A 20,777-nucleotide genomic window follows, 5' to 3' on the forward strand; every position below is an offset into this window, starting at 1 on the left:
TGAAATAGGGACAAACTGAGTGTTTGCTCAACCATAATTGGGAAGCAATCAGTTTAATTTTCTCACAGTTGATTTTGTTTAATTAGGAGATGACATTAGCTAACTTTGCAGTTCTACATCGTTGCAAAAAGGAAAGAGGAGGTTTTGACATATTGTGCCTTTACTATTAAAGAAATATCATTGAGTTTTTTGTACACATTTCTATTTGTGTGGTTTTTTTCACTGAAAATAATGCTTTTAAATTTCAGAATACAACAGCTTAACTTATCACATAATAGAGATATACATATTGTACCAATCCCTTTTAAAATTAGTGCTAATGTAGCATGAGGGAAATGTAATTCAACAAGCTCGGAGCCCCGGCCGAGCTTCAGAGCCCCGGCCCGGCCCCGGCCGCGCAAGCGCAGTGACGCGCCGGCCAGGCCGGCGGCTGTTGTCTGGCCTCAGGCGGGCGGGGCCGTTGGCGGAGCAGAGCGGAGGCGCAGCCGCGCGGAGGGCCCACGAGGGCTCAGCCTTCCCGGTCAACGGTGGTGACGGTATCCCAGAGTGCCAGAGAGCCGTTGCTTTTCCGAGTTGCTCTCTTCCAGGCTCCGTTGGTGGTCGGCATGGCCCGTGAGTGTGCAGACGGGGGTGGGAAGCGGCGGCGAGCGGCCGGCGTGGGAGCCTAGCTCTGAGGCGCGGCGGGCGGGGGAAGCGGAGTCCGGCTGGAGAATCCCCCTAGGTCGCGCAGTGCGGGGATCCCCGCTTCAGTCGGCAGAGAGAGAGCTCGCGGGTGGTTCCGGTCCGGCTTCTCAGGCCGGACGGGTGCCTGCCCCTCAGGTGCGAGTTTGTGCGGTAAAGAACACAACCCGGAGATGTGGACACGGCCGCCCCAGGAGGGTCCTTGTTTGGAGGTACTTTATAGCTGATGCCTCAAGTCTTAAGGTCTAATGAGGACCGGGAACTCCAGTGAGTCGCCTCCCTAGTTCTTTTGTTTGGCGCTCGCAGGTAATAGCCGAATAAACAGGAGGCTTTAGAGCCAGTCCTAAATTTGATGTTCGTTTGTACCAGTCCTAGGTGTTAGGTCAGTCTGTTCTGCAAAATGAAAACAATGAAGCCTACCTTGCAGGGTTGTGGCTAGAATAAGGATGTAAAGGCCCACACTGCCTTTCGCAGACTTACCTTCAATCTGTTCAGTCTCCATCCACCCCTCTCCGCCTCTGCATGGGGATAAAGGTAACTCTCAAGTGATGGGCTGAACTTGTGATCTCTGTATCTAGCTTTCTCTTCCACCCACTCCCCTCAAAAGCCAGAACTTATTTTGGGATACCGGCCCAAGATTCGAATATCTGTTTTAAAATATCTGGTATTTATAGCTAGTGACCACCTAGATTGGTATGATAATACTCTTAAGTCTTTAAGTGTTTAAGCCACTTCCTTATTGTCAGATCTAGGAGCACCATCAATCTGTTACTCTGCTAGTTTATCTATTAAAACACAAACTAAAGATGCATTTAAATAAGGCCTGTTTATTGGAATTATTAATAATTTTGGAGATGGGAAAAGAGCATGACTGTTTGACTTTGTAGGTGGAAATCAACGAGAACTTGCCCGCCAGAAAAACATGAAGAAAACCCAGGAAATTAGCAAGGGAAAGAGGAAAGAGGATAGCTTGACTGCCTCTCAGAGAAAGCAGAGGTACGTGGTACTAATTTAATTCTAAAGTCACTGACGTTGTGATTGAAGCAACATTTTGGGCTGGGTGTGTTGCCTCATGCCTGTAATCCCGGCAGTTTGGGAGAGTCGGGAGAACTGCTTGAAGCCAAGAGTTTCAGACCAACTTGGACAACATAGCCAGCCCCTGTATCTACAAAATATTTTTTTAAATTGGCCAGGCATGGTGGCACATGGCTGTGGTCTCGGCTACTCTGGAGGCTGAGGCGGGAGAATCGCTTGAGCCCAGGAGGTTAAGGCCACAGTAAGCTGCGATTACACCACTGCACTCCAGCCTGGATGGCAGAGTTAGACCCTGTCTCAAAAAAAAAAAAAAAAAAAAAAAAAAGAAGGCCTCATTTTGGGGAACAGAAAGCATTTTGTTAAGCCCTTGGTAGAACAGGGCCTAATGATTTGTGCCAGGCGGACTAAAACCACGTGGGGTAGACATCCCAACATATAGATAAAGAACGTAAAGCTCTGAAGCTATTATTTGTTTCACAGAGACTCATGCAGCTCCTCCACAACCATAAGAACTTTTTATAGGCTGGGCACGGTGGCTCACGCCTGTAATCTCAGCACTTTGGAAGGCCAAGGTGGGTGGATCACCTGGGGTCAGGAGATCGAGATCAGCCTGACCAACATAGTGAAACCCTATCTCTACTAAAAATACAAAATTAGCTGGGTGTAGTGGCACATGCCTGTAATCCCAGTTACTTGGGAGGCTGAGGCAGGAGAATCGCTTGAAACCGGGAGGGGGAGGTTGCAGCGAGTGAAGATTGTGCCATTGCAATCCAGCCTGGGTACTAAGCGGGAAACTCTGTATCAAAAAAAAAAACAAAAACAAACAAAAAAAAACTTTATTCAGCAAAATAACATCTTCTATATGCAAAACACTGTGAGGTGCTAGAGTTACAACATTTTCAAAGTAGACAGCCTACCCAAACTACTCTGAATGACAAGGGACTCAATTATTAATATATAATGATAATAGTTCTCAAGAAGATACAAAAAAGTATATGCATAATAGCTAGCTGTGCTGATTTCTGAAGATCCATTGCATTGGAGAGAATTCATGTACATAGCCTTAATATATGACTATATGTGCCAATGTAAAACTGCTACAGAAATACTTTAGACTGCAGCTTAAGTAAAAAAAAGTACACTCATGTTTCTAAAAGAGCTAATCAAAGCTTAATTTTATTCTCAAATGATTTTGTCCATATGGAACTTGGAGGTTAAGCGAATAACTGACTGCATGTGCTTCAGTGTGGCTTGTTAGGGGTTCTCAATCCTGGCTGCACATTAGAATCACCTGGGAAACCTTGACAGCTACTCAAGCCTTGCGTTATGCTCAGTTTTGATTTTTTGTTTTTTTAAAAAATTGAATTACAATAGTTGTACATATTTTGGGGGTACATGTGATATTTTAATACCTGTATGTGGGCTGGGTAGTCCCAGCCACTTGGGAGGCTAAGGCAGGAGAATCACTTGAACCTGGGAGGCGGAGGTTGCAGTGAGCCGAGATCCTGCCATTGCATTCCAGCCTGGGTGACAGAGTGAGACCCTGTCTCAAAAAAACAACAACAAAAAGAAACTGGCTTGGCGTGGTGGCTCATACCTATTATCCCAGCACTTTGGGAGGCCGAAGCGGGTGGATTACCTGAGGTTGGGAGCTCAAGACCATTCTGACCAACATGGAGAAACCCCTTCTCTACTAAAAATACAAAATTAGCCAAGTGTGTGGCCGGGCGCGGTGGTTCACGCCTGTAACCCCAGCACTTTGGGAGGCCCAGGCGGGCGGATCACGAGGTCGGGAGATCGAGACCATCCTGGCTAACACGGTGAAACCCCATCTCTACTAATAATACAAAACTTAGCCGGGCGAGGTGGCAGGCGCCTGTAGTCCCAGCTACTTGGGAGGCTGAGGCAGGAGAATGGCGTGAACCCGGGAGGCGGAGCTTGCAGTGAGCCGAGATCGTGCCACTGCCCTCCAGCCTGGGTGACAGAGCGAGACTCCGTCTCAAAAAAAAAAAAAAGCCAACGGTGGTGGCGAACACCTGTAATCCTAGCTACTCGGGAGGCTGAGACAGGAGAATCACTTGAACCTGGGAGGCGGAGGTTGCGGTGAGCTGAGATCTCGCCATTGCACTCCAGCCTGGACAACAAGAGTGAAATTCCGGCCGGGCGCGGTGGCTCATGCCTGTAATCCCAGCACTTTGGGAGGCCAAGGCAGGAAGATCACGAGGTCAGGAGATCGAGACCACGGTGAATCCCTGTCCGTACTAAAAATACAAAAAATTAGTCGGGCGCAGTGGCGGGCGCCTGTAGTCCCAGCTACTCGGGAGGCTGAAGCAGGAGACTGGCGTGAACCCGGGAGGCGGAGCTTGCAGTGAGCTGAGATCGCGCCACCGCACTCCAGCCCGGGCGACAGAGCGAGACTCCGTCAAAAAAAAAAAAAAACCTTTATGTGTACAATGTGTAATGATCAAATCGGGGTAATTGGGATATCTCTATGCTCAAACATTTATCTTTCATCCAGTTCTGATTTAATTGGTCAGAGGTCGAGCATTAAAAAGCACCCTAGGTAAATTTTACTGTACTTAGGTTATGCCTTTTTTTTTTTTTTTTAAAGGCAGAGTCTTACTCTGTTGCCCATGCTGGAGTGCAGTGGCGTGATCTCGGCTCCCTGCAACCTCCACCTCCTGGGCTTAAGCGATTCTCCTGCATCAGCAATCCAAGTAGCTGGAATTGCAGGCGCCCGCCACCATGCCCAGCTAATTTTTGTATTTTTAGTAGAGACTGGGTTTCACCGTGTTGGCCAGGCTGGTCTCAAACTACTGACCTCAAGTGATCCACCCGCCTCGGCCTCCCAAAGTGCTGGGATTACAGGCGTGAGCCACCACGCTGGTCCAGTTATACCTTTTTTTTTTTTGAATTTTTTTTTTTATTATTACGCTTTAAGTTCTAGGGTATATATGCACAACGTGCAGGTTTGTTACATAGATATACATGTGCCATGTTGGTTTGCTGCACCCATCAACTCATCATTTACATTAGGTATTTCTCCTGATGCTATCCCTCCCCCAGCCTCCCACCACACCCAGTTATACCTTAAACTGAACTTAAAACAGCTCCCAGGTGATTCTAATGTGCAGCCACTATTAAGAGTCATTGATAAATGAGATTAAAGACCTTAATTTAAGGCAAAGGTCCTGACACCTTTTTTTTTTTTTCCCGGATATGGCGTCTTACTCTGTGACCCAGACTGGAGTGCAGTGCCACAGTCTCGGTTCACTGCAAGCTCTGCCTCCCAGGCTCAAGTGACCCTCCCACCTCAGCCTTCTGAGTAGCTGGGACTACAAGGGCACACCACCAAGCCCAGATAGTTTTTATATTTTTTGTAGAAACGGGGTTTCATCATGTTGTCCAGGCAGGTCTTGAACTTCTGGGGTCAAGTGATTTGCCCACCTCAGTCCCCCAAAGTGCTGGAATTACAGGTGTGAGCCACTGTGCCCGGCCCTAACATTTATTATTAAAGTGATAAGCTTTGTCTTCAATTTCTGTTTACTCACATTAGAGTAAAAATGAACATGGTATGAATCAGTGACCCTGCAATAGTATTTTTATTGGAGAACCTAGTCTAGCTTGGTTCAGAAATTGTCATTGTTTACCAGATATGCACTCCTTATAAAATTCTATGCTAGACATTCTATATACATTATTCTTTATTCATCATAACCCTGAAAAATGGTATTAGTACTAATCTGTAGAATAGGAAACTGAGGCTCTGAACTTCAGTAACATTACTAAAGTTACACAGCAAGCACAAGAGAGCTTGGTTTCAAATAGAGAAGTGACTGTCATGGTTCTTTTTCCACTATACTTCATTTCTTTATAGCTATGTTTTTGTTTTTGTTTTAGTGAAAGCAAGTTTATTAGGAAAGTAAAGAAATAAATATTGGCTACTTTATAGGCAGAACAGCCTGTAGCTGTGTTATTTTGTCTTTCTTCTTTATTTTTATTTAATTTATTTTTTTTTTGAGACAGAGTTTCGCTCTTGTTGCCCAGGCGGAGTACAATGGCGCAATCTCAGCTCACCGCAACCTCCACCTCTCGGGTGCAAGTGATTCTCCTGCCTCAGCCTCCCAAGTAGCTGGGATTACAGGCATGCACCACCATGCCTGGCTAATTTTGTATTTTTAGTAGAGATAGGGTTTCTCCATGTTGCTCAGGCTGGTCTCAAACTCTCGACCTCAGGTGGTCCGCCTATCTCAGCCTCCCAAAGTGCTGGGGTTACAGGTGTGAGCCACTGGCCTATTTTGCCTTTCTTCTATTCCCTTGTTTTTGATATTGGCTTTACAGAAATATCTTACCATCATGGCTGTGGAAATCAGTTTAGCATTTCCTCAAAAAGTTAAAACAGGCCAGGCTCAGTGGCTTACACTTGTAAATCCAGCACTTTGGGAGGCTGAGGCGAGCGGATCAACTTGAGGCCAGGAGTTCGACACAAGCCTGGCCAACATGGTGAAACCCTGTCTCTACTAAAAATACAAAAGTTAGGTGGGCGTGGTTGCACATGCCTGTAATCCCAGCTACTTGGGAAACTGAGGCAGGAGACTCGCTTGAACCAGGGAGGTGGAGGTTGCAGTGAGCAAAGATTGTGCCACTGCACTGCAGCCTGGGCAACAGAGCAAGACTCTGTCTCAAAAAAATAAATAAATAATTAAAAAATTTGAAACATGAGGTTAATAAGTCAGAGTTGTGGGACTTTAACCAGAGCTGGTAGAGTGCTTGACACACAGTAGATGTTGAATGCATGGCCGTTTAGCCTATTTTTAAAATATGGGTCCATGGACTCATGAATCACCTAACCCAGGTAGTCTGGTCATAGTTCACAGTTTATATGGCATGTGTCAGTTTGACTGGAGATGAGAAGGGTTAAGGGCCGGGCGCGGTGGCTCACACCTGTAATCCCAGCACTTTGGGAGACTGAGGCAGGCAGATCACAAGGTCAGGAGTTCGAGACCAGCCTGGCCAATATGGTGAAACCTCGTCTCTACTTAAAATGCAAAAATTAGTCGGGTGTGGTGGCGCATGCCTGTAGTCCCAGCTACTCAGGAGGCTGAGGCAGAAGAACCGCAAGCAGGAAGTGGAGGTTGCAGTGAGCCAAGATCGTGCCACCGCACTCCAGCCTGGGCGACAAAGCGAGACTCCGTCTCAAAAAAAAAAAAAGTACCCTGAACATCCAGCTTTTCTTTATTGTAATCCAGTTTTAGTGACTAGCTTTTGGGCTTTTTTGCTTGTAAGAAACTGAAATCCTCCATAATATCTATGTTCTAGTCGTAGATACCAGTTAGGATACCTAGGAGAGTTCTTAAATGCCTCTTCTTTCAAGGAAAAAAATTAGAATGAATTAACTAGTTAACAACCAAGAGTAATAGCTATTATTTCTACATGTAGCTGCCTAATGTCACACACTTTTATATATTCATAGTGATTCCTTGTAACAACCTTGATACCTATTGCCTGGATTTTGAAAGGGCTTTGAGGTTATTTGCCCCAGGTCATGATAACAGAGATGGTATTCAGAATAAGATCTGACTTCAAAGCCTTTCCAGTCTGTCTTTCCATTTTGTCTCCAGCCATGAAAATGGAAAGACAAAAAAGTTTATATCCTCTTTTAAATTGTCTTCTAATACACTGAATGGGTTATGTGTAGAAAACAAGTGAGAATATATAATTGGTTTTTCTGTAACAACTTATAGACTTTTCCCTCATTGTAGGGACTCTGAGATCATGCAAGAAAAGCAGAAGGCAGCTAATGAAAAGAAGTCTATGCAGACAAGAGAAAAGTGATGACTGGCTATTTGGAAAACCTGGGTGCTACTGCCAACTGGGTGTATCATAAGCTCTAAGATCAAGATTTTGTAGAGTGGACAGTCATTACATACGTTATAACTTATCCTTTAAAAACTATTTTAAACTTTATCCTTTCAGCTTTACTTAGTGCGATGTTTTAGAAGCAATCTTCAAAGAATAAAACACTAACCATGCATGTGACATATTGGTGAACATTATTTTTATTATTGAACATTCATATATAATTTATTAGGTAATATGATCAGATAATAGGATCTCTTATATAATAAAGAATCTTTGTCATCAGCTTTGTTAACATAGTTTTTTTTCTCACAGTTTCTAAGGATAAGGATAAAGTAGATCTTTGAAGTAAACTTAAATATATAATAGAAGTTAGGGTCCATTTGTATAATTTTGCTTTGAAATCAAGTTAAAGGGCCAGGTGCGGTGGCTTATGCCCATAATCCCAGCACTTTGGGAGGCCGAGGCGGGCGGATCACTTGAGGTCAGGAGTTTGAGACCAGCCTGACCAACATGATGAAACCTCATCTCTACTAAAAATACAAAAAAAAAAAAAAAAAAAACTAGCCAGGTGTGTGGTGGCACATGCCTGTAATCTCAGCTACTCGGGAGACTGAGGCAGGAAAATCGCTTGAACCCAAGGCAGAGGTTGCAGTCAGCAGATATTGCACCACTGCACTCCAGCCTGGGCAACAAAGCAAGACTCTGCCTCAAAAAAAAAAAAAAAAAAAATCAACTTACAAAGCTTGCTTGAACAATTTACAACAGATACTTCAAACCACTGGAATAGAAACTAAGTGGATGTAAACTGAGGTCTCAGTTCTACTTATAGCTTTAACATTTTTTGGAATGAGTACCATATTTTCTGTTCTCAGCCTCTTCTAAAACTTGAGTCTTGATGGTAGTTATAAATTTGGAAATATGTAACCTAGAGAAATTAAGGTTTGAGACCTTGCTGCACTCTGAAGTAAACACAAAACTATGTCAGAGAGAATAAAAATGCCATTGTAGTAGTAAATAGAATAACTTAAAGTATTCTACAAATACTGATTTTTCACATAATGCAATTTAACAAATTTTTCTGATCACCCAATATGTCAACCACGATCTAAATGGACAGATCTTGAAGTTAGCCTAATATAATATCTTGTGATTTGTCTCTTACCAGTGGTACCACCCATAAATAGGCTAGAATTTTTTGTGTCTAATACTGAATTCGACAACCAGGAAGTTTTTTGGGTTTTTGTGAGGTGTTTTTTTTTTTTTTTTTGAGACAGAGTCTTGCTCTGTCGCCCAGGCTAGAGCCCAGTAGTGCCATCTCGGTTCACTGCAACCTCCGCCACCTGAGTTCAAGCGATTCTCCTGCCTCAGCCTCCTGAGGAGCTGGGACTACAGGCGCCCGCCACCACGCCCGGCTAATTTTTGTGTTTTTAGAAGAGACGGGGTTTCACCATGTTGGCCAGGCTGGTCTCAAACTACTAACCTCAGGTGATCCACCCTTCTTGGCCTCCCATAGAGCTGGGATTACAGGCGTGAGCCATCCCACCCGGCTGAAGTTTTTTAGCCTGAGTTTCTATCTTCATATTAGCCTAGATTTTTCATTAAATTAAAACATTGTTCTGGATCTTTGGTTAACTTTAGTCTTCAGAATATTCTATGATGGTAGTCACAAAGGCAAAAATTAAGTAGCTTAAGTTACATTCTAATAAAAGAAAATAATAAAGAAATCTGATTGTACCACAAAGATTCTTTGTGGGCCTGGTTTCTGTAATTCTGTCTCCAGAATTTCTACACAGACTAATAAGCCATAAGTACAAAAAACTTTTCATGCTTTAAGCTCTTTTCTTTGCCTTTTTTTTTAAATGAATAATTTCTTTAGTTTATCCTGTGGAATGGAAGAACTTTAGACCTTTTAATTCTTACAAATCGAGGGAAAGCTACGTTTCCAAAATAAAATGGATATTAGAATAAGGAAGATCTCTAGGATGTAATCAATCATTAGTACTTTTTTTTTTTTTTGAGGCAGGATCTCGCCTTGTCACCCCGGCTGAGTGCAGTGGCACGAACGTGGCTCACTGCAGCCTCAACCTCCTGGGCTCAAGTGATCCTCCTGCCTCAGTCTCGTCTCCCAAGCAGTTGGGACTACAGGCGCATGCCACCACGTCAGGCTGATTTTTGTATTTTTGGTAGAGATAGGGGTTTTGCCATGTTGCCCAGGCTGGTCTCCAACTCCTGAGCTCAAGTGAGCCACCTTCCACCGCTGCCCAAAGTGCTGGGATTACAGGCGTGAGCCACCATGCCTGGCCATTCTTGATTAATTTTTATGGCATTTAATTAAATAAATTTATTTTTAAGAGGTTTGATTTTTAACTGCAATATGACCGATGTTTCCTCAAAGCAGGTGGAAAAATTATCAGCGAGGAAGAAAATTAAGTCTAATTGTTGGAGTATATTGACACCTATCATGTGGTATATTGTAATATATATATATATGCAATACATTGACAGCAATCATGACACCACCATGTGGTATAGTTAAGGTAACTAAAAGTAGCTGAACTTATAAAGAGGGAAACAGGTCAATTATAGGATATTAAGGGAAAATACAGGTGAATAGCTTTTTTTTTTTTTTTTTTTTTTTGAGACTGTGTCTTGCTCTGTTGCTGAGGCTGGAGTACAGTGGCACAATCTCGGCTCACTGCAACCTCTGCCTCCCAGGTTCAAGCAATTCTGCCTCAGCTTCCCAAGTAGCTGGGATTACAGGCGTGCACTACCACACCCAGCTAGTTTTTTTGTATTTTTAGTAGAGACAGGGTTTCACCATGTTAGCCAACCTGGTCTCAAACTCCTGATCTCAAATGATCTGCCTGCTTCGGCCTCCCAAAGTGCTGGGATTACAGATATGAGCCACCATGCCCATCCCTGGAGAATAATTTTAATTATTATTATTATTATTTTTTTTTTTTGAGACGGAGTTTCACTCTTGTTGCCCAGACTGGAGTGCAGTGGCGTGATATTGGCTCACCGCAACCTCTGCCTCCTGGGTTCTCCCACCTCAGCCTCCCGAGTAGCTAGGATTACAGGCATGAGCCACCACGCCTGACTAATTTTGTGTTTTTAGTAGAGATGGGGTTTCTCCATGTTGGTCAGGCTGGTCTTGAACTTCTGACCTCAGGTGATCCGCCCACCTCGGCCTCCCAAAGTGCTGGGATTACAGGCATGAGCCACCATGCCCAGCCTTAGGAGAATAATTTTAAAAAGTAAATTCATGTAATGATTTTATTTAGTTTGGATATTCTTAGGGCTTGTTGCTAAAGAAAGATAAAATTATTAGGTGAGATAGTACCAGATTTAGAATATAATTTGGAAAATACCAAACTCCATGGAACCCTCCCTTTAAACATCAAAAATCGTATTTTGCATCATTCTTAAGAGGAGGTAGTGCGTTATCATTAGCAATTTTCATTAAGTCCTGCTGAAAATGAGAAGTAGCAGCCATTACTGCCCAAGATACACTGTGGTCAGTTTTATCAGTTACTTTTTTTTTTTTTTTAAATAGAGTCTCGCTTTATCATCCAGGCTGGAGTGCAATGGTGCGATCTCTGCTCACTGCAACCTCCACTTCCATGCCTGGCTAATTTTTTGTAGTTTTAGTAGGGATGGGGTTTCACCATCTTGGCTAGGCTGGTCTCGAACTCCTGATCTCAAGTTATCCACTCGCCGGCCATCAGTCATTTATTTTTGAATGCCTCTTCTATTAGTAGCATGTGTAAGAAATTGTGATCCATTTATCAAACTAGCCAGTTTTTGAAAATAGGGCTAAAAGGAAACGTTGATTGCTGACATTTTCCAAAAACTTAAAAAAATTTTTATATAGGCTGGGCACAGTAGCTCACGCCTGTAATCCCAGCATTTTGGGAGGCCGAGGCAGGTGGGTCATTTGAGCTCTGGAGTTTGAGACCAGCCTGGGCAACACAGAAAAACCTCATCTCTACCAAAAAAAAAAAAAATTAGGTGGGTGTGGTGGTGCACGCCTGTAGTCCCAGCTACTTGGGAGGCTAAAGTGGGAGGATCACCTGAACCCAGAAGGTCAAGGCTGCAGTGAGCCGAGATTGCACCACTGCCCTCCACCCTGGGTGATAAGAGTGGGACCCTGTCTCAAAACATACACACACCCACACACTCTCTCTCTCTCTCTCTCTCAACTTAAAAACACTTGGTCTGTTATTTTTACGAAACTGTCAGTCATAGTTATCTGTTAGACCAAAGCTGAGTAAGAACATTTATTACATTGCCTCCTACAACTTTATCAGCTAATGTATTTGCTATATAGCAATTACATATTGGAATATATTATCTTTAGAGATGGCCAAGTCATAAAACTGTCACTGAGAAAAGGAGAATGACAATGTGTATGCTCAAATGTACTTCCATATAAATTTCCAAAAGATATGAAACTTACTACAGGTTTGTTTTTTTCACACCTTCACTTCTTAAAAAAACTTTTACATAGCAGTAACTAATGCACATTGAAAGTTTATAAATAGCCTGCTATTGGATCATTTGCTTGGAAAAGTTGAGATTTTCAAATTTGATTATAACATAACTTTTGTAGAAATACACGGCCAGGTGCAGTAGCTCACATTTGTAATCTCAGCACTTTGGGAGGCTGAGGTGGGAGGATCGCTTGAGGCCAGGAGTTTGAGACCAGCCTGGGCAACATGACAAAACCCCATCTCCTCAAAAAGCACAAAAATTAGCCAGATGTGATGGTGCACACCTGTAGTCCCAGCTACTTGGGGGACTGAGGTGGAAGGGTGGTTTGAGTCTGGGAAGTTGAGGATGCAGTGAGCCAAGGTCATGCCACTGCACTCCAGCCTGGGTGACAAAGTGACACCCTGTCTCAAAATAATAATTTTAAAAAGGTGCCTGTAATCCTAGCACTTTGGGAGGCCAAGGCGGGCGGATCACGAGGTCGGGAGTTCAAGACCAGCCTGGCCAATATGGTGAAACCCGTCTCTACTAAAAATACAAAAATTAGCCAGGTATGGTGGTGTGTGCCTGTAATACCAGCTACTTTGGAGGCTGAGGCAGGAGAATCGCTTGAACCCGGGAGGTGGAGATTTCAGTGAGCCGAGATTGCACCACTGCACTCCAGTCTGGGTGACAGAACAAGACTTCATCTCAAAGAAAGAAATAAATAAAAAACAAGGCCGGGCGTGGTGGCTCATGCCTGTAATCCAGCACTTTGGGAGGCTGAGGCTGAGGTAGGCAGATCACCTGAGGTCAGGAGTTCAAGACCAGCCTGGCCAACATGGTGAAACCCCGTCTCTACTAAAAATACAAAAGTTAGCCAAGCGTGGTGGTGCGCGCCTGTAATCCCAACTACTTGGGAGGCTGAGGCAAGAGAATTTCTTGACTCTGGGAGGCAAAGGTTGCAGTGAGCCGAGACTGCACCACTGCACTCCAGCCTGAGCAACAGAACAAGACTCTGTCTCAAAAAAAAAACAAAAAAAAACCATGCAAACTGAATTTCCATTCCACATACTACTCTTGCTGTTTTACCACTTGGACAAGACTGCTTGCTGGTACATAAGTTCCGGAACACTTCCTTGCAGCAATCTGGCTGAGCCTTGGTATTTACAAGAAATTTACCTACCAGCCTGGCTATAATTGACATAATCCTATTAAATACTTGCCTTTTATGAACATATATCACATGACATAAGTTTTTGTCAAATACTTTTTTTTTTTTGGTCAAAGGCTGTAGCCTTATACCACTCAAGGGGGCTGTTAGGGTAGCTTATGAATGGATATTTCATACAGAGTTACGTATTTAACCCATTTCCTGGTTAGAAAAAAAAAAGTGGCCAGGCGCCGTGGCTCACGCCTGTAATCCTAGCACTTTGGGAGGCCGAGGTGGGTGGATCACGAGGTCAGGAGATCGAGACCGTCCTGGCTAACATGGTGAAACCCCGTCTCTACTAAAAATACAAAACATTAGCTGGGCATGGTGGCAGGCGCCTGTAGTCCCAGCTACTCGGGAGGCTGAGGCAGGAGAAAGGCATAGACCCGAGAGGCGGAGCTTGCAGTGAGCTGAGATCATGCCACTGCACTCCATGCACTCCAGCCTGGGCGACAGAGTGAGACTCCGTCTCAAAAAAGAAAAAAAAAGTGCAGCTGGCTGCCAGCGCTCATTTAATTTTACATAAACACACTCTGAGGTTGACGCAAATTAATTTTCAATGTGAAAATACACAAACTGTTCTTAGAGTTATTTCTAAACAGAACTTGTCTCTAATCCTAATATAATGGAAATGTATATAATGTTACATTAGGATTAGAGGCAAGAGTATTCTTGGGGCAAACGGGAAATGGGTTAGTATATACTTGAAGTAATATAACCACATCTAACCTGATTTCATGATATATTGGAATTTTTTGGTTGCAAGCAACAGGATCAGATTAATGAACTTAGTGATAAAAATCTTATTTGAAAGAATGAGAGACTCCAGAGTCATGGAAAAGTTGAGGACTCAAGGCTTTGGAAAGGTCAAGAATTGTAACAGTTTCAGGTATCTTAAGAGTAGGTGTTATGAGGTGTTTTTTTTTTGTTTTTTTTTTCTTACAGTGCTGATATCAGGTTGAACTTCTGACATGTATATTTAGTTTTTATGTCACTTGGAGTGCCTCCAACTGAAGTTACATGGGTTAGGTACCCATCCCTCAGCAAGAGGAGGGCAAGTTGATGGTAAAACCAACTCTAGTAAGGAGTAGGTGGTCCCCTGTATTAGTCCGTTCTCATGCTGATAATAAAGACATACTCGAGACTGGATAATTTATAAAGGAAAGAGGTTTAATTGATTCACAGTTGTGTATGGCTGGGGAGGCCTCAGGAAGCTTACAATCATGGCAGAAGGGGAAGCAAATACATCCTTCTTCACATGATGGCAGGAAGGAGAAGTGCAAAGCAAAAGGGGAAAAGCCCCTTATGAAACCATCAGATCTCCTGAGAACTCACTATCATGAGAACAGCATGAAGGTAACCACCCCCATGATTCAATTACCTCCCACCAGGTCCTTCCCATGACACATGGGAATTATAGGAGCTACAATTCAGGATGAGATTTGGGTTGGGGACACAGCCAAACTATATCATCCCCCAAAAAATTTAGGGTTCTTTGCCAAAAGGAAGGGAGAATGGATGCTGAGCAGACTAAAATAATATATTTTAATCCCTCATATTGAAAAGCTAAGACTAAATTTTTTAAATTGTATGTTTTTGTTTTTTTGAGACGGAGTGTCGCTCTGTCGCCCGGCTGGAGTGCAGTGGCGCGATCTCAGCTCACTGCAACCTCCACCTCCCGAATTCAAACAATTCTCCCACCTCAGCCTCCCAAGTAGCTGGGACTACAGGAGCATACCACCATGCCCAGCTAATTTTTGTATTTTTAGTAGAGATGAGGTTTCACCATACTGGTCAGGCTGGTCTCGAACTGACCTCAGGCAATCTACCCACCTTGGCCTCCCAAAGTGCTGGGATTACAGACATGAGCCACCACGCCCAGCTAATTCTGTATTTTAAGTAGAGAGGGGGTTTCACCATGTTGGTCAGGCTGGTCTCGAACTCCTGACCTCAGGTGATCCGCCAGCCTTGGCCTCCCAAAGTGCTGGGATTACAGGCGTGAGCCACCGAGCCTGGCTGTATTTTTAAATACAAAAATTTGCCAGGTATTGTGATGGGTGCCTGTAATCTCAGCTACTCGGGAGGCAGAGGCCGGAGAGTCACTTGAACCCAGGAGGTTGCAGTGAGCTGAGATCACACCACTGCACTGCAGCCTGGGTGACAGAATGAGACTCCATCTAAAAAAAGAAAAAAATGTATTTTTTAAAATACATGATATGGCAAATCATAAAGGTGGTAAGCATCTGAAGTGTGAGAAATAATCATGCAGCTTATGCAGTTTTTGTCTCTACCAACCTTTCAAACCCTCAAACTGCAATGCTTGCTCATTATAGAAAATCTGGGAAAATACAGTAAGTTCTAAATTTCCATAAATTCTAAATAGCATCTCTTTGAAAACTAACTCCTTGGGCATTTATCCCAGTGAAATGATAATAAACAGCCAGCATTTGAAATGTATATTTCAATGACTCGTATATGAATACTATGTTCAGATCACAATAAAGGACATTTCCAGCACCCTCTTAGATAATGCCTCCCATCTGATTATCACCATAGATTAGTTTTGCCTGTTTTTGAATTTTTTGTAAATGGGATCACACGGTATGTGCTGTAGTGAGCCTAGCTTGATTTGCTCAACATTATGTCTAAAAGAATTCTCTATTTTGCTGCTATGCAGCAGTTCAGCCTTTTTCACTGTTGTGTAGCATTCTGTTATATGAATATACCATAATTTAGTTACTCTACATTTCATGGACCTTTGAATTGCTCCCACTTTGGGGCTGTTATGAATAATGCTACCGTAACATTTTTATATATCTTATGATGGTCTTAAACACGCTATCTACTGAGTATATGCCAGGAATGGAATTGCTGGGTCATAGGGTGTGTGTCTATACACACACATACACACATTTTTTAGTAGGTACCATCAAACAATTGCATTTTTGTTGTTTTTGTTTTACTTTGTTTTTAATGACCATACCATTTTACCACCAGCAATAAAGGAAGGTTCCATTGCTCCATACCAGCATTAGGTATTATCAGTCCTTTTATCTTTAACCATATTGGTGGGAGGTAGTGGTATCTCATTGTAGTCTTAATTTACTTCCATATACTTACTTTAAATACAATCAATTTATATACACACACGTATACTCTCTCAGCCTTCAGTAACCAGTCTCATTCCCCTGAACTAACCAATGTTAATAATGGTATACTTCTCTCAGTGCTCATGCAAACATGCATACACACACATACACATAAATAAGGGGTGTGGGAATGTATTTGATTCTGAGAGCTGCTGTAACAAATTACCACAAACTTAGTGGCTTAAAACAACAGAAATATTTCTGTTCACAGTTCTGGAGGCCAGAAATCTGAGAGCAAGGTGTCAGCTGGGCCACACCTCCCTCTGAAGGCTCCAAGGGAGAATCCTTGCTTTCCTCTTCCAGCTGCTGGTGGCTCCAGGTATTACTTGGCTTATGGCAGCATAACTCCTATCTCTGCCTTTGTCTTTGTGGTCTTCTTTTCTGTCTTCTTCCCTTCTTTTTATGAGGACTTTTGCTGTTGGATTTAGGTTCCATTCTAACCTAGGATGATCTCATTTGGAAATCCTTAATTTCATCTACAAAAACTGTTTTCCCAAATAGGTCACATTCACGCATATCAGATGGACAGATGTATCATTTTGGGGTCCACCATTCAACCCACTACAAGGAGTTTTTTAAACAAAAATAGGAAACTTAGATGTAACTTAGCACTTTTTTTTTTTTTTTTTTTGAGATGGAGTCTCACTCTGTCACCAGACTGGAGTGCAGTGGCACCATCTCAGCTCCATGCAACCTCTGCCTCCTGGGTTCAAGCAGTTCTCTTGCCTCAGCCTCCTGGGTAGCTGGGATTACAGGCACGCGCTGCCACACCCAGGTAATTTTTTTTTTTTTTTTTTTGAGACAGAGTCTCGCACTGTTGCCCAGGCTGGACTGCAGTGGCGTGATCTCTGCTCACTGCAACCTCTGCCTCTCGGGTTCAAGCGATTCTCCAGCCTCAGCTTCCTGAGTAGATGGGATTACAGGCGCCTGCCACCACGCCCAGCTAATTTTTTGTATTCTTAGTAGAGATGGGGTTTCACCATGTTGGCCAGGCTGGTCTCCATCTCCTGACCTCGTGATTCACCCGCCTTGGCCTCCCAAAGTGCTGGGATTACAGGCGTGAGTCACAGCCCCCGGCCATAATTTAGCACTTTAAAAAATAATAGCCATGTTGGGCCAGGCGTGGTGGCTCATGCCTGTAATCTGAGCACTTTGGGAGACCAAGGCGGGTAGATCCCTTGTGCCCAGGAGTTCAAGACCAGCCTGGGCAACATGGCGAAACCCCATTTCTACTAAAAATACAAAAATTAGCTGGGGCGAGGGGATAGGCCTAGTTCCGGGTGTAAGGGGGCCATTAGGGAGAGCAGAGCGAGGCAGCTGATCTTCCGGATTGGGGGCCTTTCCCGGAAGCTGGACCTCAGGGAGATGAAACGGAAGATGCACGAGGATATGATCTCCATACAGAACCTTCTCATCTACGTGGCCCTGCTGCGAGTCACTCCATTTATCTTAAAGAAATTGGACAGCATATGAAGATTGGACATCACATGTGAATGCATGATATGAAGAGCCTGGTTACAGTTTCTACTGTTCTCTGCAAGTAAATAGGCCCAGAAAGGTGTAAGAGACTCTTTGAATGGACATAAAAATTCTGCTTGTTAAGAACAAGTTTAGCTCTGGTAACTGATCTTAATAGCTAAAATATAAAAATATTTGGGAAGTCTGAAATGAGGTCTCCTGGCCCTGGTGTGCCCTTAATGCCTGTGACAGTTGGCCTCTGTGAATATTGGTATAATTGTAAATAATGTCAAACTCCATTTTCTAGCAAGTATTAATAATTAAGGGAAGTATGTCTGAAATGGCACTGTCTTGTCAGTCATTTCTGTTTACCCTTCTGTCTGGAGTGTATTTGTGAAGAGTCCCTTATAACTTATGTTTTATGGACATCAGCACATAACCACAATGACATTGAAGCACAGGATCATTAGTCTATATTTTATTTTATTATTATTTTATTTATTTATTTATTTATTTATTTATTGTTTTGAGATGGAGTCTTGCTCTGTCGCCCAGGCTGGAGTGCAGTGGCACAATCTCGGCTCACTGCAAGCTCTGCTTCCCAGGTTCACGCCATTCTCCTGCCTCAGCCTCCCGAGTAGCTGGGACTACAGGTGCCCACCACCACACCCGGCTAATTTTTTGTACTTTTAGTAGAGATGGGGTTTCACTGTTTTAGCCAGGATGGTCTCAATCTCCTGACCTCATGATCCACCCGCCTTGGCCTCCCAAAGTGCTGGGATTATAGGTGTAAGTCACCATGCCCAGCCCATTAGTCTATATTTTTAAGTAAACATACCAATTAAGAAAGAAGCCAAAAACCAAAATTAGCCAGGTGTGGTGGCACGTGCCTGTAGTCCCAGCTACTTGGGAGGCTGAGGTGCGAGGATCACTTGAACTCAGGAGGCAGAGGTTGCAGTGACCCAAGATGGTGCCACTGCACTCCAGCCTGGGTGACAGAGTGAGACCCTGTTTCCACAAAAAGAAAAAAAAAATAGCCGTGCCTGTACTTCAGTACTTACAAATTTAACTTTAGTATAGATGTACAGTAATTTATTCAATCATTTCCTTACTCATAGACAATTAGGCTGTTGCAACTTTTGCCACTACAAACAATTCTGCGATGTGGATTATCGTACTTATTCCCATTTATTGGTGCTTTCATTTCTATAAGAATGGATTTTTAAAGATAGAATTCCTTGGGAATAGTTATGTCAAAGCCAAATATAATATAGAGACAAATCTCTAAAAACATTTTATTTGGTAAGCAAGAGCTGCAATTCAGGGCATACACACAGACCAGGCTGATCATTGGTATGATCAGGAGAATAAAGGGAAGGTTGCGGCTAGGTGTGATAGCTCATGCCTGTAATCCCAGCACTTTGGGAGGCCGAGGCGGGCAGATCACCTGAGGTCAGGAGTTTGAGACCAGCCTGACCAACATGGAGAAACTCTGTCTCTACTAAAAATACAAAATTAGTTGGGCATAGTGGCGCATGCCTGAATCCCAGCTACTCAGGAAGCTGACACAGGAGAAATGCTTGAACCCGGGAGGTGAAGGTTGCAGTGAGCCGAGATCGCGCCATTGCACTCCAGCCTGGGCAACAAGAGCAAAATTCCATCTCAAAAAAAAAAAAAGAGAAGGTTCCGGGTTTTATGAGAAAGAACAGTATTACATACTGTTTTGGAAGAAAGCTCATTCACACTAGAGCTTGTGGGAGCTAGCAAGCTCTGATTGGTGAGCGATGGTGGTAGGTAAAAACCAGTCTTAGAGTCATGGCAGTTCATTTTAGCAGCTATTAGGTAAAACTGGTCTTAGGGATACAGAAGGCTGGTTCAGCAGTTGGAGTTGTGGAAAATTTAATTCTTGAAGCAGATGCTGTGTGCCCGGAATGCTTCTTCCCCCTGGCCCTTCAACTCTGATTTAGTTGAGTATTTCAAGAATGACCCAATTTATGTAATCAACTTTCACAGGTATACATGTCTTAAACTTTAAACAGATGTTTTGGGTTTTGTTGTTGTTGTTTTTGAGACGGAGTCTCACTCTGTTGTCCAAGCTGGAGTGTAGTGGTGTGATCTCGGCTCACTGCAACCTCCGCCTCCAGGGTTCAAGTGATTCTTCAGCCTCAGCCTCCTGAATAGCTGGGATTACAGGCGCCCGCCACCACGCCCAGCTAATTTTTGTATTTTTAGTAGAGATGGGGTGGGGTTTCACCATGTTGGCCAGGCTGGTCTTGAACTCCTGACATCAAGTGTTCTGCTCACCTCAGCCTCTGAAAGTGCTGGGATTACAGGCGTGAGCCACTGCGCCCAGCAGTCTTTACTTCTTTTTTTTTTTTTTTTTTTTTTTTAAATGACATGGGGTCTTACTTTATTACTCAGGCTGGTCTCAAACTTCTGGCCTCAAGGGATCTTCCCACCTTGGCCTCCCAAATTGCTGGGATTACAGGCATAAGTCATCATGCCTGGCTACAAACAGATATTTTCAATAAGAGGATAAAAGTTCATTTCCCCATACTTTGCTAACATCAAATGTTATTAATTCCTAATAGTTTTGCCAAACTGAGAGGAAAATGGTATGTTAGTTTTTCTGGGTTTTCTTTCTTTTTAATTTTTTTTCTTTTTTATTCATCGCAACACTATTCACGATTTTTTTATTTTTTATTTTATTTATTTATTTATTTATTTTGAGACAAGGTCTCCCTATGTTGCCCAGGCTGGTCTTGTACCCCTGGGCTCAAAGGATCCTCCTGCCTCAGCCTCCCAAAGTGCTAGGATTACAGGCATGAGTCACCATGCCTGGTTCACAATTTCTTTTTGTTTTTACCAAAGGCAGGTATATTCCTGAAATTTTTTGTTTTTTTGGTTTT

The 20,777-nt window shown here is 43.2% G+C and overlaps 2 protein-coding genes across 3 annotated transcripts; both read left to right on the top strand.

Moving 5' to 3' along the window:
* The first annotated feature begins 405 nt into the window (after window positions 1-405).
* Window positions 406-16,961, top strand: LOC741943 (small EDRK-rich factor 1). Of its 2 annotated transcripts, none has more exons than XM_024353404.3 (3): window positions 406-612; window positions 1,569-1,677; window positions 16,622-16,961. In XM_024353404.3, the coding sequence occupies exons 1-3, from the start codon at window positions 606-608 to the stop codon at window positions 16,836-16,838; spliced, it is 333 nt and encodes a 110-aa protein (XP_024209172.1). In that variant the 5' UTR covers window positions 406-605; the 3' UTR covers window positions 16,839-16,961. The 2 variants fall into 2 exon arrangements, with proteins under 2 accessions (XP_024209172.1, XP_024209173.1); XM_024353405.3 differs by lacking the exon at window positions 16,622-16,961 and adding an exon at window positions 7,479-7,755.
* Window positions 16,962-17,518: 557 nt separating this feature from the next.
* LOC129144159 (mitochondrial import receptor subunit TOM5 homolog) lies at window positions 17,519-18,200 on the top strand. Its single transcript, XM_063811806.1, has 2 exons — window positions 17,519-17,548; window positions 17,662-18,200. Exons 1-2 carry the CDS (start codon window positions 17,519-17,521, stop codon window positions 17,881-17,883), a joined length of 252 nt encoding a protein of 83 aa, XP_063667876.1. The 3' UTR covers window positions 17,884-18,200.
* Window positions 18,201-20,777: the final 2,577 nt, after the last annotated feature.

Source organism: Pan troglodytes, chromosome 4, assembly GCF_028858775.2.
Source record: "Pan troglodytes isolate AG18354 chromosome 4, NHGRI_mPanTro3-v2.0_pri, whole genome shotgun sequence".
Lineage (NCBI taxonomy): Eukaryota > Metazoa > Chordata > Mammalia > Primates > Hominidae > Pan > Pan troglodytes.

Excerpts from the sequence above, each read along its gene's own strand:
- LOC741943 (XM_024353404.3), top strand. Across the intron at positions 1,678-16,621 it reads GCCTCTCAGAGAAAGCAGAG|TTCTGGAGGCCAGAAATCTG; the intron begins GTACGTGGTACT and ends TTCTGTTCACAG.
- LOC129144159 (XM_063811806.1), top strand. The coding sequence starts at position 17,519 with ATGTTGGGCCAGGCGTGGTGGCTCATGCCT. Across the intron at positions 17,549-17,661 it reads AGGCGTGGTGGCTCATGCCT|CTGGGGCGAGGGGATAGGCC; the intron begins GTAATCTGAGCA and ends TACAAAAATTAG.